The following is a 16,431-nucleotide window of genomic DNA, read 5'->3' as shown; positions in this document are numbered from 1 at the left end:
CAAGTCCAAATGACTCTCTTCGGCCCTTCTTTCCAAAATATATCAGTAAGATTTCTAGAAGGCGAAGAGATTGTGTTGAAATCTTTACAAACTAAGTAATAGACCTTCCTTCCACACCAACATTTAAGATTTTCATCCTCTTGGTTCATTATTGAATCTAGTCAAACAGTTTCTATAGAAATTTTATTTCTGAATAACACGTACAATGTAATAAGCAATTACAAATGAGATGTTGACATAGAGTTATTTTGCAGATTATGTTGCATGTTCATGACTTGAAAACATTAGATAGAGGTAAAAACCGTGAACATCTTTGTTTCTATTTAGACGGATATTTATCTTTATTTGTGAGATATGACCACTATGGTTTTACTTTAAAACCACAAATAAAGTTTTAACAATGGGCATTTTTCTTGTTGAGAGGTCTGTGGTCAGACTGAACATCTCTCGGAACCTGATTAGATCCTGAGGTTTTCAAATTCAATATTCAGCAAATATAGATCATTTCTTTGGCCAAAAGAAATAATTAAGAACTTCAGAGCTAATGCAACTCTCCTGAGCCTGCTTCTGTTTTTTTGGATGACATGATAATCAGACAGCCTCTTCTGGTGTTGCTTCTCACCACGTTTGAGATTGAGACAGCATAAATCACACACAATCTTTTGAAACTCTAGGTGACATTGCTTTAGGTTTTTATATCAGCAAAGCCTTCATTTTCTAGTACTCAACTTACGGGAATTTTATATATTATTAAATGCTTTCCTTTTCCTCACTCCCAATTATCCTGATCCAGAAAAGTAGACACATGGTCATTATGTGAAGACGAAGGAACATTGAATAGTTAATTATACAACAGCCAGAACTGTCCACAGTATATTCATCCTTGTAACAGATTTCTGGAGGGTAAATTAGCATATTTAGTTAGAAATCTTGTAAAATAGAAATGGGATTGTTTGAGTAGCTGCAGTTTACATAGTAACCTCACACTTCATGGAGATCTGACTCAAAATAACACAAGGCTCAAAAAAATGGGAAAAGGAATGCTCTGTAAATGATCCACATTGCCTAGGTAACTCCACTGACAAGATGTATTTGATAGTGTCTAAAATCCTCTTTTCCTGTATAAACACAGTGTCACTGTAATCCTAGAGAGTACATTTGCTTTCTCTTAGAACCTAACTCCCTTCAAATGATAGGTCTAAAATAAAATATGCAGAAGTCATTAAATTGTAGCATTTTCATTGCTGGGAGGGACCTCCAGAGGTCACCTAGTTCATCCCAATCTCCAGCCAGGACTCTTCCTAATACTGAATATAGCTGTACAGTGATCTGCATTAAGAAAGCTTTTAAAGATCCCTGGGGTTGGGCAAAAAATAGCTAATATTGGCCTGATTCATAGAACAGCATTATACGAATGTCATAATAGCCCCCCTCATCAAGAAAGACATCCATCAGGGCTAAGTGCTAGTACTCGCTTCAGAAGGAAAAGCTTTATTTTCTCAGAGAAAATGGTGGTAGATTACGGAAATGACCAAGCATGTTGGTATTTTGTTGTTGTTGTTGTTTAGGTGTACATTTAAATGCTTATCAAAAAGGAAACATTGTCATGTCAAAGACCACTGCAGGGAAGCCCAGAGGTGGCTGTAAGCAAGCAGATCACAAGTCCTTTAACAAGTTCTTTCAAATAACAGCAGAGCTCAGAGGGGGGCTGTTGTTTCAAACAAGACTCAATTAGCATCAAGTTATTGAAGGGCAGATGGGGAAACATAAGAATAATATTGACAGACCTGCTTTTTAAGCAATATCTTTTCCCTCTAATCAGCTGAGTTTGTTAGAGCTGATCATTTCTTCAACTCCACTCAATTATAGGTGCAAAGAATGAGAACTTCAGTGTAACTCCAATTTTCTAAGAGAACTAATCACATTGCTGTTTTATAGAAAAGGTAATCTTTCACAGTTGCTTAGATTTAAAGCATTATGCTGGAATCTAGAAATATAGCTAAAAGAGCTGAGGTTCTTATCTGAATTATTTGGGCCTTTAAGCCTTTCTGTTGAACTAAAGAAAGAACTTAAAGATACAGCTGTAAAATAAGGAAAATAACCTACTCCCCAAAATTGTCTCAAGTATCCACTTGATTCTGTGTGTTTATGTTGCATCTTTTTCTCATATTTCTGCAAGGTTATATAAACTCTAGTCAACTATGAATGCCTCCATGATGAGAAATGGGAGGTTGGGTGGAAATAGATTAGAGAATAGGTTTTGTGGTTTTTTTAAACCACATACTCTCTTGTCAACTTTCAAATTTTGTGCTTGTACGTCTTCCAAAGAATTCATTTGAAAATATTTCATTTTTGAAATCAGAAAGGCACTGTCTGTGCTCTCTCAGCCAGATACTCAGTCTGGGTTACAGGAAGTAGAAATTTGTGACTACTAGCCTTTCCCAGCCTCCTTTGCAACTCTTGACTTTGGAAATGGGAATTCAGCCACTGAGAACTTTTTGATGTGCAGCTGCCTTTCTCAGGGAACACTAACCAAGAAACAAAGTCTTCAGGTCACCTTTCCTCTTCCTTCCTTTTGTGAGGACAGAAGACAAAAGTACAAGATCTCCCTGAAGTGTCTCCTTGGCTTTACAACATTCCACAGTAGGCACCTAACACTTGAGTTAATGTGCAGACTACACACCTACCATAAAACTAGGACACTCAAGGCAAGGAAAGTATTTCCATAGTTACTTGGACATTTGGCAGAGTAGTTTTCTCTCTTAAACTACTGAGATAATTGTCCATAACTTGCTGGGCATGTACACAACCTGTAGGAAGTATTATTTTTTTTTTTTTTATTTTGAGACGGAGTCTGGCTCTGTCGCCCAGGCTGGAGTGCGGTGGCCGGATCTCAGCTCACTGCAAGCTCCGCCTCCCGGGTTCACGCCATTCTCCTGCCTCAGCCTCCCGAGTAGCTGGGACCACAGGCGCCCGCCACTTCGCCCGGCTAGTTTTTTGTATTTTTAGTAGAGACGGGGTTTCACCGTGTTAGCCAGGATGGTCTCGATCTCCTGACCTCGTGATCCGCCCGTCTCGGCCTCCCAAAGTGCTGGGATTACAGGCTTGAGCCACCGCGCCCGGCCTGGAAGTATTATTTTTAAAAGTTATCCACCGGGCGCCCTGGCTCACGTTTGTAATTCTAACACTTTGGGAGGCCGCGGTGGGCGGATCACCTGAGGTCAGGAGTTCGAGACCAGCCTGGCCAACATGGTGAAACCCCCATCTCTACTAAAAAAAAATACAAAAAATTAGCTGGGTGTGGTGGCTTATGCCTGTAATCCCAGCTACTACGGAGGCTGAGGCAGGAGAATCACTTGAACCTGGGAGGCAGAGGTTGTGGTGAGCCAAGATTGTGCCACTGCAGTCCAGCCTGGGCAACAGAGCAAGACTCCATCTCAAAATAAATAAATAAATAAATAAATAAATAAATAAATAAATAAATAAAGTTATCAACATAAACAAATTCTCATAGCAGAATCAAGAAAATTCAAATACAGGAAACTGAATCAACTTTAAAGAAAGAGAATCATGATTAAAGAATGTAAGAAAAGCAGACAGCAGCAGATTCTACAATTTTTATTACAAAAAAAAACAAAACCCTTTACATGCTATGACATTAAATGTCACTTACAAGGTCACTGCAAGCAAATCGTTTTTAAAAATATACATACTGTATATATTTACATTCAAGTTTGATAATATTTGTCAAGATATAGTTCAGATTCTACTCTTTACCCACTCTGTGGATTTCTTTATCTAGTAACTAAACAGCGATTGTATCATCACTCAGGCACATAGAGAGGTAGAAACCGCTTTTTAAAGGAAAAAAAAAATGGAGTGCAAATGTGAAGATCACTGAAGCAGCTTAGCTACATCAAGGAGACCCTAACTAGCTTTGGTCATCTCAAAAAGCTGAATATATGTAGCCTTGTCCTTTAAATTAAAACCAGAAAAACTTTGGGCAGGTGCTCTTCTGAGCACATCAGAGTGCTGACAGAACTCAGCAGCTAATGGTCTGCCACTCTGCAACGAGAATTGCATATGACTAAGTGAGGCAAAGATAGCAGCAGAGCTGGGCTGGCAACTGGGCACCTTTTCCCTGATAAGACACAAATCATAACCAAACAAGTGGCTTACAAGACAGCCAATTAATATCTGGACATATAGTCTGGGATTCAGAAGCCAACTAAAGTACTTCATTTCCCAAGTGAAACCCCTATTCATTTCTGTTCTCCCACCTCCATCCCAAACTGAGCTCCTAAGTCTAGATAGGGGTGGGGGTGACCTGGGACTTCTGCAGGCCACAGTTTTTCGGTCCCAAGTCCCGGCCTCACGAAGGCTCTTGGGACTGAGAAGGGCTGCCGGGGTTCTTGATAAACTTGGTGGGGGTTGTTCCAGAGAGGGGAAGTTGGAGGGGAGCCACAGGAATGGCCGTGGCCAGAAGCCCTTCTCGTTCCCTTTTCTTCTGTTTCATCCTGCGGTTCTGGAACCAGATTTTGACTTGCGTGTCATTCAGTTGCAAGCAGTTGGCTATCTCGATGCGTCGGGCTCGAGTTAAGTACTTATTGAAATGAAACTCTTTTTCCAGTTCTGTCAGTTGCTTGGTGCTGAAATTCGTGCGGATCGCGCTGGACGGGTTAGCGGTCCCATACTGGGCGAGTTTGCCTGCAACGTAAAGACAGGGCGTCAGCCAGGCCAGAGGCCGGGGACAGAACGTGGGTGAACAGTGGAGTTAGGTAGAATCAAAGTCCCAGCGCAGCCCTCCTGGGTTCCTAGCAACACAGTTTGTGCCAGGAGAAATTTCACGGAGAGCTCCTTCCTGAAATTTTCTCAATGCCTGGCACATTTTCCGAGTCTGTACTCGAGGCAGACTCAATGGAATTCGCCCAAGAACGTGTCTTCTCCGCAAAACCCAAACCGCTGTCTGGAGAGGCAGCGGCACCACGCTCCCAGCGCATTTCCGCGAGGGAGCCTCCGTCCCCAACCCCAGGTGACCCCATCCAAGGCCCGCGGACTTACTTTTCTTAGAGGCGTTCCTCTTCACTTTCATCCACTCGAACGTGCTGAAGGCGGCGGGGAGGCCGGAGGCGGGAGAGACGGACTTGGGGTAGGTGCCTGGGGCCGGGGATGCGGTCTGGAAAGCACCAGGGTGGCCGTCGGCTGGCTCTTTGAGACACGCCGGGAAGGGGCCGGGCTCGCCGAAGGCCGCGTAATCCACCTGGCCGCTGAGGAGGAATGAGCCGCCGCCCGAGAAGACGGCCGAGGTGGCGTAGTGGACGTGAGCCCCGCCGTCGTCTGCCGCCCGCCCCAGCACGCCCGGGAAGTCGTACGCGGGCCCGGGCCCCAGGAAGCCGTAGTCCGTGCCCGCCCCTGCCGCGGCAGGTGCCGCACCCGGTTCGTAGCTCCCCTCCAGGGTGCACGGCGCGTACTGGGGCGCGGCCGGAGGCGGTGCCGGCGGCCGCACGGGGGTGGCGGGGGGCGAAGGCGAGGGTCGGGCGGCGGCCAGGGGCAGACAGCTGACAAAGGCGCCGTCGCCGCTGCCCAGGGAGAAGGCGGGCTGCAGAGCCACGGGCCGGACGTCGGAGCGGGAGAACTTGGGTGCTAAGCTGAGCACGTCGCCGCCGACCCCGCCGCCGCTGCTGCACGACACGTACTCCAGATAAGAGCTCATGGTTCCGGCCCCACCTTCCTGAGGGCGCAGGCCGGGGCCGGAGTGCGGAGCCGGGCAGAGGCTGGGCAGGACCGCCGCCGTCTGCGCCGCTCCGCCAGCCCTCTCTACCCGAGCTGCCCTCGCCGAGCCATGGCGAGTGTGCCGGAGGTAAATAGTGGCCTAATATACCAACGGGGGCAGCCACGTGGCGCTGGCCGGCCAATGGGCGGCCTCCCCGCACGGCCCGGGTCCCGACTGGCGCGCCGCTCCTCGCGCCTGCCCCGCAGCCAACTTAGCCAAAGCAGCCCAGGGCCGCCGCCCAGCGTCCCGGAGCCTTGAGGAGAGCCGTCGCGACCCGGGGTTGCCTGGGCAAGGGCGGGGCGAGAGTGCAGAATGCCTTCTCTTGGACAGGTATTGGGCGAGGTGGGGGGAGAAAGTCAGGATTGGCCGCTTGGGTGAGGGTGAGGGGATGCAGAGTCGCGAGCCGCTTCTGCTCTGGATCGTGGGGGACAAGTCCTTCGGGGGCTGACTATGGGCGTCGCGGCGTGGAAAAGGTTAAACGGGAGCGTGACTCTCGGGCGGTGGAGACTGCCCCTCGCCTACCTCCAGGACAGGTAAAGTTATTCCTCTTCCCCTCTTCTGAGTCCTCTGCGCTTTCGGTTTGCTTGGCACTGATGTTATCCCTCTTCTAAACCTAGAGCAGATGTTTGGTTTTTTCCTTTCTTCCCCCTTTCCTATGACTCATGGAACTACATTTTATGCTGAGTGCCGTGTGCCTAGGGCGGGACAAAATTTTCACTTTTTGACTAGGCTTCCTTTTAACGTGACTTTGCAGCTTTGTTCTATCCCTCGCAATTTGTGGCGGCGTGATGAGGGCCAGTGTTGTAGTGCCAGGTTTTGATAAAGTTTCTGCCTTATGGGGTAGTTTAGCAGATTTTCCCCTCCGGCTGGGTTGTTGGAATAAAGAATCCAGAGTCATGGTGAAACACTCCTTGTGCTCCTATCTGGGAGGCTGGCACAGGCACCCGTGCGGCGCTTGCTTTCACTGAGGAGCTTATCTGGAGGGCGCAAAGGCTTCCCGGGGACGGGTGAGATCTCAGAGGTTTGGATGGACTTGTACCTCGAAGCAATTAGAGCTTCTGCTCCATCAGATAAGTGCTGCATCGTCTCTTGCGAGTGAAATTTGAGGGCTCACAATGTTAATGGGCTCACGTCTTTCCCTTGATAATATGGTTTTGTTTACTGAGTGTAGAGAGACGGGAAATAAAAGTGCAATTGGCACAGGCAATGAAGAGTAGAAAGGTTACAAAGACCAGCTTTACATTGACAAACTTTCCAATTTCCTATAGTATTTCTTTTAATGTTCCCTTTTTGGGGGACTGTAGGAAAATTACAAATTAGATAAATAGAGGTTGTTTACACACAGTAGTTATGAAAGATGGTGGTTTCCTAAAACCCTGTGTGAATAAAGACTCTAAAGAGTCTACTCAAAGCTTATATCAAGTGCCCTTGAAAACTTAATCTATTACAGCCTCTAAGTTATGGTAACCGAGGTTTTATTATTGTTTTACTGATCCACTTGTCATAAAAGAGCGATTGAGCTGTTGCCTAAAATTCCACTCTGAGGAAGTTTTTAGAATAGGAGCCATCACAGCCCAGGAAGCCAGTTCCTTCCAGGGTTGTGGACTTGTGGATAAACAAAGCCCTACCAAAATGTGAACTACTGATGGACCTGAAGTTGCTGCAAGATAGGGGAGGGGTGTCCCCAGGTTGAGGGGAGCCGGTAGAGGGTGGATGCCTAGGAATGAGCACAAAGTTAAAGAGATCTGTGGTTCCTGCACTGCTGGAGTTCTTGAGTTTGATTGGAAATGGAATACCTGGGCTGAAACAAGCCCTTCAATCTTGATTTTGCTATTTCAGTTTTGTGCTATAGCCAGTCAGATGACAAAGGTCGTAAATATTTATTTATTTATTTATTTATTTATTTATTCGTGCAGTGGCGTGATCTCGGCTCACTGCAAGCTCCACCTTCCCGGTTCACGCCATTCTCCTGCCTCAGTCTCCTGAGTAGCTGGGACTACAGGCGTCCACCACCACGCCTGGCTAATTTTTTGAATTTTTAGTAGAGACAGGGTTTCACCCTGTTAGCCAGAATGGTTTTGATCTCCTGACCTGCTGATCCACCCGCCTCAGCCTCCCAAAGTGCTGGGATTACAGGTGTGAGCCACTGCACCCGGCCCTAAATAATTTTTAAGAAGAGAAAAATAAAAGTTCTTCCCTAGCACCCCAGTTAGAAAATGATAGAGCTCCTCAGCACTAGCTCTATAAATGTAGACATGTTTCTTCACTGCTCTCCTGTGCCATTTATGCAAAAGTAACAGCAAATAAGATGCTGCTGAGTTCACAATGCCCCCTCCTCCACCTCTGACTAGATTTTAATAGCCAGTTTTTACCTGCAAGATGTCCCAGCTCTCACAGTGTTCCCTCAAATGGTACTTATCCTATCACATCTTCTAAGCCTAGAGGCCCCATGGATCAAGAAGGTAGGATGGCTTTGTAAACCTCTTTGGGGAAGACATCCAGCCAGCTGCAACCCAGGGTTTAGGGCAGAAAAGTCAGCCTGACTGTCTGGCAAGTCTGACCAAAACCCCTCAAATTAAGGGCCTTTTCTCTAAGGTTTCAGAAAAATCAGGCTGCCTAGGTGTCCTGGCAGCTTTCATGGCAACAAAGACTAAGTTTTTCCTGCTGGGCATTTGGGGCAAAGGGTGGGTCCTTCCTGATATAATTAGGCCTTGACTTTGATGCACCCATGAGCTATCCACACTAGCTCCATCAGGTAAAATTTTGGAGATTTAGCCTTTCCGAGGGAAGAAAGTGTCCTAAAAAAGAATGAAATTTTAAAAAATACTGTTTTGTTTTGTTTTCACAACCGTGGGTGAGAGCGAGGGAGAGGTGTTCAATATTTGTTCAGACCCAATAGCATTTCTCTGATAATCGCATGCAGAAAACTACATTCTGGCCGGGTGCGGTTGTTCCCGCCTGTAATCCCAGCACATTGGGAGGCTGAGGTGGGTGGATCACGAGGTCAGGAGATCAAGACCAGCCTGGCTAACATGGTGAAACCCCATCTCTACTAAAAAATAAAAATAAAAATAAAAAATTAGTGGCACATGCCTGTAGTCCCAGCTACTTGGGAGGCTGAGGCAGGAGAATCGCCTGAACCCAGGAGGTGGAGGTTACAGTAAGCCGAGATCACACCACTGAACTCCAGCCTGGGTGACAGAGCAAGACTCCGTCTCAAAAAAAAAAAAAGAAAAAAAGAAAGAAAGAAAAAGAAAAAGCTATATTCTGTTCACCCTTCTCTCCACTCCCTTAATCTCCAAATCCTTGGCATATCCCACACCTTGGGGCTTAGAGTTGGCATCTTCATTCTTGGACTGGTTCTTGACTTGCTCAGGTTGGAAGTCAAGACTCTAGTCATCTCATACTCAAATTCAACAGATGTTTGACAAGGATTTACTATGTAATGACATTTATTAGGAGAAAGTTAGGCTAGGGAAAAGACATTCTCAAACCAAAGGAGCTAGAGATTCATTTCTGACACAGGTTTTAGCTATACTATAAATCTACTCTAGAGGAATCTTAATGTATAATTATCTAAGGAGAAGTTGGAAGATATTATTGGGGAAATGTAGAAAGATGTGAATATAGCATATTTTGAGTAACATTAAAGTTTGTCTCTTAGATGTTCACAAAGTATGGGAGAAATGTCTTACTAATTTTATTACTTGTCAAGCCATGAATTCCCCAGGGTCACTTGCCCTGCTGGGTCCTGGTGCTGAGTTCTCCACAGGAGGTGACAGCAGAGGGGCCTGACTACCAGTTTGTGTTTGATGTCGGAATGCTTTGAAATCTCTCCCATCCTACTCACCACAGCAGCCACCCCCTACCCACTCCCTATCCCTTTCATGACTACCTTTCTCTCCCTTTCTAATAACTAGCCTCTTTTCTGCAGACAGAAGTGATAGAGGGTGGCAGTCTGGTTTTCTGTGTGTTTATTTTATTTTATTTTTGAGATGGAGTCTCGATTTGTCACCCAGGCTGGAGTGCAGTGACACGATACTGGCTCACTGCAACCTCCGCCTCCTGGGTTCAAGCGATTGTCGTGCCTCAGCCTCCCGAGTTGCTGGGACTATAGGCGCACGCCACCACACCCTGCTAATTTTTATATTCTTAGTAGAGACAGGGTTTTGCCATGTTGGCCAGGCTGGTCTCGAACTCCTGACCTCAAGTCATCTACTCACCTCAGCCTCCCAAAGTACAGGGATTACTTCTGTGTATTTGAAGTTGTTTTCAAGAAGCTCCGGGTAAGCCCTCTAGACAATTCCCACTATGTTACTGCTTGGAGGCACTTGACCACTTTGAAACTTTTGGCTTCCTAACCCCAAGTCACAGAAAATCTTGTTTGTTGGGGTAAAAAAGAGTGGGTGTCTTTTTTTTCTTAAGCCACATTAAGAGAAAGTGCAGATTAAGATGCAGTTCTCTGTAGCATCCCTCAGTCAGCCTAGGATGGAGGTAGGGATGCAAAGGAGTCCTAAGGACAAGAATTCTAAACCTTTTGGAAATCTGACAATGTGACCTTCCCTGAGGAAAACCATTTAAAGTGCTGTGCCTTTCCCTGAGAATTTTGTGAATGAAAAGCTCACTGGTCAAGCCAGTGACTGACATATGGAGGCATTCAAAAGTGTTTGTTGGACATAAGCAGAGTGGACAGAATGGTGTGTCTTTACCATGACTAATACTGGCTGAAGGATATCTTTAGATTGTTGCCTCCAAAAACCACATCAGGTGGGTAGAAATCACCATAGAATCTTGTTTAAAAGTTCAGGTTTCTTGGGTCACCCCCAGAGACTTTTACTTAATAGTCTGACTCTGAAATGTTTTTTTAATTTTTAATTTTTTTGTAGAGATGAAGTCTTGCCATGTTGGCCAGGCTGGTCTTGAACTCTTGGGCTCAAGTGATTCACCCACCTCAGCCTCCCAAAGTGCTAGGATTGCAGGCATAAGCCACTGTGCCTGGCCTAGGAATCCTTTTTTTTTTTTTTTTTTTTTTTGTGATGATGATCCTAAGGCAAGATTTTTTGGAACCACACTTTGAAAAATTGTGCTGTAGGAGTTGGGGTGGGAGGGGGCAGGGTGGGAATAAAGGAGATGTTCCTATGGGAGGGACCATGAATGATGAGAGGTCATGGCTAGCTGGTACATGAGTATACCTAAAAAGTATCCAGAGGTTTGTTGGGTTGTAGAGGTCAATGTCAAGGTGAAACTTAAGTCTACTTGTGCTGAAGTTCTAGAACATATCCTTAAGAAGTGGTCAGTTGGAAGTTTCCCAAGTTTTGCTGACCAATTCGTGCTTTGCAGAGACTGGGCTCACTTCTGCTTCTTGCCGCTTCCCTACCTTGGCTTTGATTATGCCAGAGGTGTTGGAAGAGAAAGAGATTTGTGTCTCCCAGTCTCTTCAGAGAACATTTAGAGTGGTTCTGAGGCAATGGGAAGAAGGAAGGAGTGAGAATGGGCATCTGAAGAGAGAGGACTCAGCCTTTTTTTTCTTCCATCTCTCAAATTGTCTGGAATATGCCTTTGAGTCCCAGGGATCCAGAGGGGGCCAAATGTCCCTTAGCCTAAGCAATAACTCTATCCCTGGCTAAAGGCTGACCTTTCACAGCCTAAGATGTCAAAGCTAGAAAACACCTTCCAGCTAAGCTACATCAAACCCCTAATTTTAGAGAGGAAGTCACTTTACTCAGAGGTTAAAAGAGGTTAAAAGGCATCCTGCAAAAAATGGAACCACCTTGGGTCTCATGACTTTCCACAGTCTATTGCCTCTTCACAGTCGGCAAAGAGGAAGAGGTATAGTAGCCACTCCTTGGCATTGTGGCAGGCCTCGATCCCAAGCAAGCAGAGCAGCGTTCAAGAAGGTGCACTCATTTCCCAGAGGCCACACAGTCAGTGGCTCTGAGAAGCAAGCCTGCTGTTCTGCCAGACTTCTGTAGCCTCATATTGAGTCCTCCTAGAAGAGAGGGTAGAGACAGACCTGGGACCCCACCACCAAGCAAGAGTAAAGAATCCCCTTATTATCATTGAAGTAGATCAGCATCAGGGCCGCAGGGGAACAAAACAACAGGTATCCCAAGATTAATTTTGCTGGATAGAACAAGTATAAATAAGGACACACATGAACACACACAGGCACACCCAGGTTACTTGTACTAACCATTTTTTGTTGTTGTTGTTCCTTTATTATTTTACTCAAGGTGAGTTCCATTTCTTTTTAATGGCATTGTTTTGTTTTGTAACTTTTATTTTAAGTTCAGGGGTACATGTGCAGGTTTGTTACATAGATAAACATGTGTCATGAGGGTTTGTTTTACAGATTATTTCATCACCCAGGTATTAAGCCTAGTACCCATTAGTTATTTTTCCTGATCTTCTCCCTACCCCCATCCTCTGCTCTGTTCCTTTATTATTATTATTATTATTTTTAATTTTTATGAGACAGAGTCTTGCTCTGTTTCCCAGGCTGGAGGGCAGTGGCGTGATCTTGGCTCACTGCAACCTCCACCCCCTGGGTTCAAGCGATTCTCCTGCCTCAGCCTCTGTGTAGCTGGGACTACAGATGCGCGCCACCACGCCCACCTGAGTTTTGTATTTTTAGTAGAGATGGGGTTTTACCATGTTGGCCAGGCTGGTCTCGAACTCCTGACCTCAGGTGATCCACTTGCCTCAGCCTCCCAGAGTGCTGGGATTATAGGCAAGAGCCATTGTGCCCGGCTTCTTTTATTTTTTTGAAAGGGTAATAAATTTAAATGTGTCTGCTTCAAGATTCAAAGGGTACAAAGGGGTATACAGTGAAAAGTCTTCCTCCCACTCTTGTTCCCAGCTACCTAGTTACCCTTCACATAAGCAACCAACTTGTATATCTTTCCAGAGACACTTTTTACTAGCATCATTTTTATGTGTGTATGTGTGTACTCCACAGATTTTTACACAAATGGTAGCATGCTAGGCAGACTTTTTTGCACCATGCTTTCCCCCCATTGTATCTTTCATACCATTCCATATATATCCACAGATAACTTCCTGGATTTGTTGTTGTTGTTGTTGTTGTTGTTTGAGACAGGGTCTGACTGTGTCACTGAGGCTGGAGTACAGTGGTGCAATCATGGCTCCCTGCAGCCTCAACTTTCTTGGGGCTCAGGTCATCCTCCCCACCTCACCCTTCTGAGTAGCTGAGATTACAGGCATGCACAAGCATGTCCAGCTAATTTTTGTATTTTTTGTAGAGATAAGGTTTCATCTCTACAAAACCAGGCTGGTCTCGAACTCCTGGGCTTGAGTGATCTGCCAGCCTTGGCTTCCCAAAGTGCTGGGATTACAGATGTGAGCCCCAGCATCTGGCCCTGGTTTACTTTTATAACTTCATACTGTTCTACTGTATACACCTGCCACAGTGCATTTAGCCATTCCCTATCGATGGGCATATAGCTTGTTTTCAACCTTTTGCTATTACAAACACATGGTCAAGCTTTTACCTATTAGAAAAATTTGTAGAAGTGAAATGATTTAGTCAAAAGGTATGTGCACTGTCAGTTTTAATACATTTCTCCACAGAAATAAATTAATTTATACCTCTATCAGCAATATATGAGAGTTCCTGTCTCCTTATGCCTTTGCTGAGTCAATGGGATGTTGAAGTTTTTATGTTTGCCAATCAGATAAGTGAAAAATAATACCTTTTACTTATCCTTATAACATCTCCCAAAATATCTCTCTTCCTTATCTTGAGCCTTTCATAATTCTGTATTACAAATGATAATACTAACATAGAAAAGATAAACAACTTGCTGTAATCATGCCCAGTGTAAATGGCCAAAGTCAGATGTTCAGCACTCTTCCCTATACTACACCATTCCACACAGGGCTCAAGGAGGTTCAGAAAAGAGTAGGTGGCTTCAAGCATTCCCTGAAAGACACATGATATTTAAAGAAAAAAAAAAATAAAAGCATGGAAGCTTTCTGACATCTGCTAAAAGACCTCTTCTTTAGTGGTTTGATACCAATAACACATTTCTGCATGAATCATCCAGCGAATACTGCTCTTGAAGGAGAAGGCTCTGATTAGCAATTTGATCTGACCTAGTCCTAAACATTAGCTTGGATTCAATATCTAGGAAGCAGTAGGATGTTGTTGTTTTTAATTTCTCTAAGATATTTCTCACTTGACGCCCAGGATCTAAGTATTCATCAGCACGGTGTGAGTGCAGGTGTGTTTTTCCTAGGTTTTAGCTTTATATAGAACACTCACTTGGACCTGGTGAAGATACCAATACCTAACACACATTCCCATACAACTCTAATGATAAACCTATGAGGTAGATATCTTTATTGACTCTTTCACTGGTGAAACTGAAGTCCAGAAAGATTAAGTGAGTTGCTTAGGGCCACACAGTATATCAGTAGCAAAGCAGAAAATACAATGTAGACTGCAACTGAACTCAATAGATTCCTTGCAAAGCCTTCTCTTCTTCCTCCTCTATTCATTTTAGGGAATGACGTGACTCAGTCCTTCAAATCTAGAGGTTAACATCCACAACTCCTCTTTTACTCATCCAGTTGATCACTAAGCCCTGTGAATTCTACCTCTAAATGTCTTTTCTTTTCAGTCTTGTTACTTTAGTTCATGTATCTGCTGTGTTGTTGCAGTTGTTTCCTATTTTGTTCTTCTTGCCTCCTACCTCTCCTTTCTCTAATCAGACACAGCATCCCTGAGCTAGCTTCAAAATACATAACTTCACATCCCAGCTTAAAACCTGCAGTGGCTCCCCACTCTCTACAGAGTACGTCCAGACTCCTTCACATGAGCCCTGTGCAACCTCTCTTTTTAGCCAGGATGACCACACTCCAAAGTACTCTCCTTGTTCCGAGTCCAGACTTTGCTTTTTCCTCCTTCTTTCCTTTTGCATGAGTTGTCCTCTCTACCTGGTATGGCCTTCCCTTCTTGACCTGAAAAATGCTTATGCTTCAGGAGCCTGAATTCACCTCCTCTGAAACTATTTTTTTGACATTGTAGTACTATTAGTGGCTCCTTTTTTATTAGAGGAACATTTTGACCACACCTCTGTTATAGCACCTGTCATATTGTTTTAGGATTATTTCTCTTCCCTACTAGATTAAAGGGCACACACCATCAGTGACTCGTCTTTGTATCCCAGAGCCCAGCACAGTGTGCATAGGAGCTGTTTACTAGGAATTGGTGAAAGGCAAGGAGGAGAAACAGACTGAACCAAGGACAGCAGGAGCAGTAGTTTCATTGCTCAGTGAGTTCAGGACACTGTGTGAGGCTTAATACTTCATCTTATATCTATCTGAAGCAAGATGATAGAACATTTTTCCAAGCAAGTTAATTTTCCACCCAAGAGGATGAAGGGAGAGAACCCTGAAGGAAGAGAGGGCAAAGCTAAGGCTTTCTGTCCTTCAGGGACTCTTTCCTGTGGGCTGAGGTAACACATTTACTAACTTCAGAAACATTTCAGCTGATGTCCCCAAGCAAAAAAGGGTAAAAGGGGAACTAGGCTGGAACTTTGTTAGGATTTACAAAGAGAACAGTATGACCACTCCAGAAGGGTTATAAAAGTGCTCCACCACTAACTCCACCAAACCTTCCTGCTGTAAACAGCTCTAATCCTAGTGACTACCCTCAGAAACTTGCTGTCTATCCCTTTAGGGTGTTCTTAAAATAAGCCGGAAAGAATGGAGGTAAAAATACTGGAGTGTTTCCTCCACACTGGAAAGGAGAGGTGAGTCATATCATTGTGATTGGTGTTTTAAGTATATTTTTATTGTTATGTTAAATGGCATTCAAGTTTAGCTTCAAGTTCAACAGCAGTCTTAGCCTACTTCCTCCCACACAAATACTCCTGCCAGTAAATAGGCACTCTTAAATAAAACAGTGCCTGCGAGAACCTTCTGACCCATTGAAATTAGTCTTGCCCTGCCTTCTGAGGTGGATTCGTTCCTCTCTAGGTGTAGAGCGGTATTTAAGGGTGACACTCGGGCACGCAGGAGGTGTGGCAGGGGGCGGGGAATGCAGGGTCACTGTAGGTCAGGGACGGATGTGGGTGCAAGCGCGTTGGGAGGGCCCTGGGCTCCCTGGGAAGTCCGAGGGCAGGCGGCAGGGCTGGCAGGTGGCAGTGCTGGCCCCCAACGTGAGGCGGTGACGGCGGGCCCTGTGCCCAGGCCCTGCGCTGTGGACCACTGTCCTGGCTGCGCAGCTCCCCAGCAGGCGCCGGGCTCAGGTCGCGCCTTCAGTTAGCGCTCAGCCTGCGCGCCTGCCTCTCCTCCGCTGCGGTTGCTGGTCGGATCCCAGCTGGCCCAGACATGCTCTGAAGTAGGAGGAACCGCTGTCGAGCGAAGAGTGCACACCGGGTGATTGATGAACTCTTAATAGAACTAACCTCTCCCGCCCCCCACCCTAGACACACACAGAGAAATCCTCCACCCCAGCCCCTTCTCCAGTCCTCCTCACGGGCGAGAGGGGACGCGGCCGCCAGCCGGTAGGGTGATTAACTCACCGTCTGTCTTTGCAAAAGTGCTCCAGGTGGATCAGGAGCACCCGCCCGCTCCTCCCGCAGCCTGGCCGCTTGCGGAGGCGCGGAGGGCGCGGAGCGAGCGCGCGCGTC

General features: G+C 45.6%; 1 protein-coding gene and 1 long non-coding RNA gene across 2 annotated transcripts; both read right to left on the bottom strand.

The window, feature by feature from the left end:
* Nucleotides 1-3,602: 3,602 nt before the first annotated feature.
* HOXD1 (homeobox D1) lies at nt 3,603-5,936 on the bottom strand. Its single transcript, XM_025405398.1, has 2 exons — nt 5,062-5,936; nt 3,603-4,707 (listed from the first exon to the last, which is right to left on the bottom strand). Exons 1-2 carry the CDS (start codon nt 5,711-5,713, stop codon nt 4,373-4,375), a joined length of 987 nt encoding a protein of 328 aa, XP_025261183.1. The 5' UTR covers nt 5,714-5,936; the 3' UTR covers nt 3,603-4,372.
* Nucleotides 5,937-15,568: 9,632 nt separating this feature from the next.
* On the bottom strand, nt 15,569-16,411 carry LOC112636615. The gene is made up of 2 exons (XR_003122204.1): nt 16,324-16,411; nt 15,569-16,152 (listed from the first exon to the last, which is right to left on the bottom strand). It is a non-coding gene; the product is annotated as an uncharacterized LOC112636615 (long non-coding RNA).
* Nucleotides 16,412-16,431: the final 20 nt, after the last annotated feature.

Source organism: Theropithecus gelada, chromosome 12 (assembly GCF_003255815.1).
Source record: "Theropithecus gelada isolate Dixy chromosome 12, Tgel_1.0, whole genome shotgun sequence".
Classification (NCBI taxonomy): domain Eukaryota; kingdom Metazoa; phylum Chordata; class Mammalia; order Primates; family Cercopithecidae; genus Theropithecus; species Theropithecus gelada.
The sequence above is the reverse complement of the archived record's forward strand: the minus strand, read 5'-3'. Positions and strand labels throughout refer to the sequence as shown.

What these genes read in the sequence shown, in the direction of transcription:
- HOXD1 (XM_025405398.1), bottom strand. Translation starts at nt 5,713, where the DNA reads ATGAGCTCTTATCTGGAGTACGTGTCGTGCAGCAGCGGCGGCGGGGTC. An exon ending in GAGGAACGCCTCTAAGAAAA is followed by an intron (nt 4,708 to 5,061) that starts GTAAGTCCGCGG and finishes TTTACGTTGCAG; the next exon opens with GCAAACTCGCCCAGTATGGG.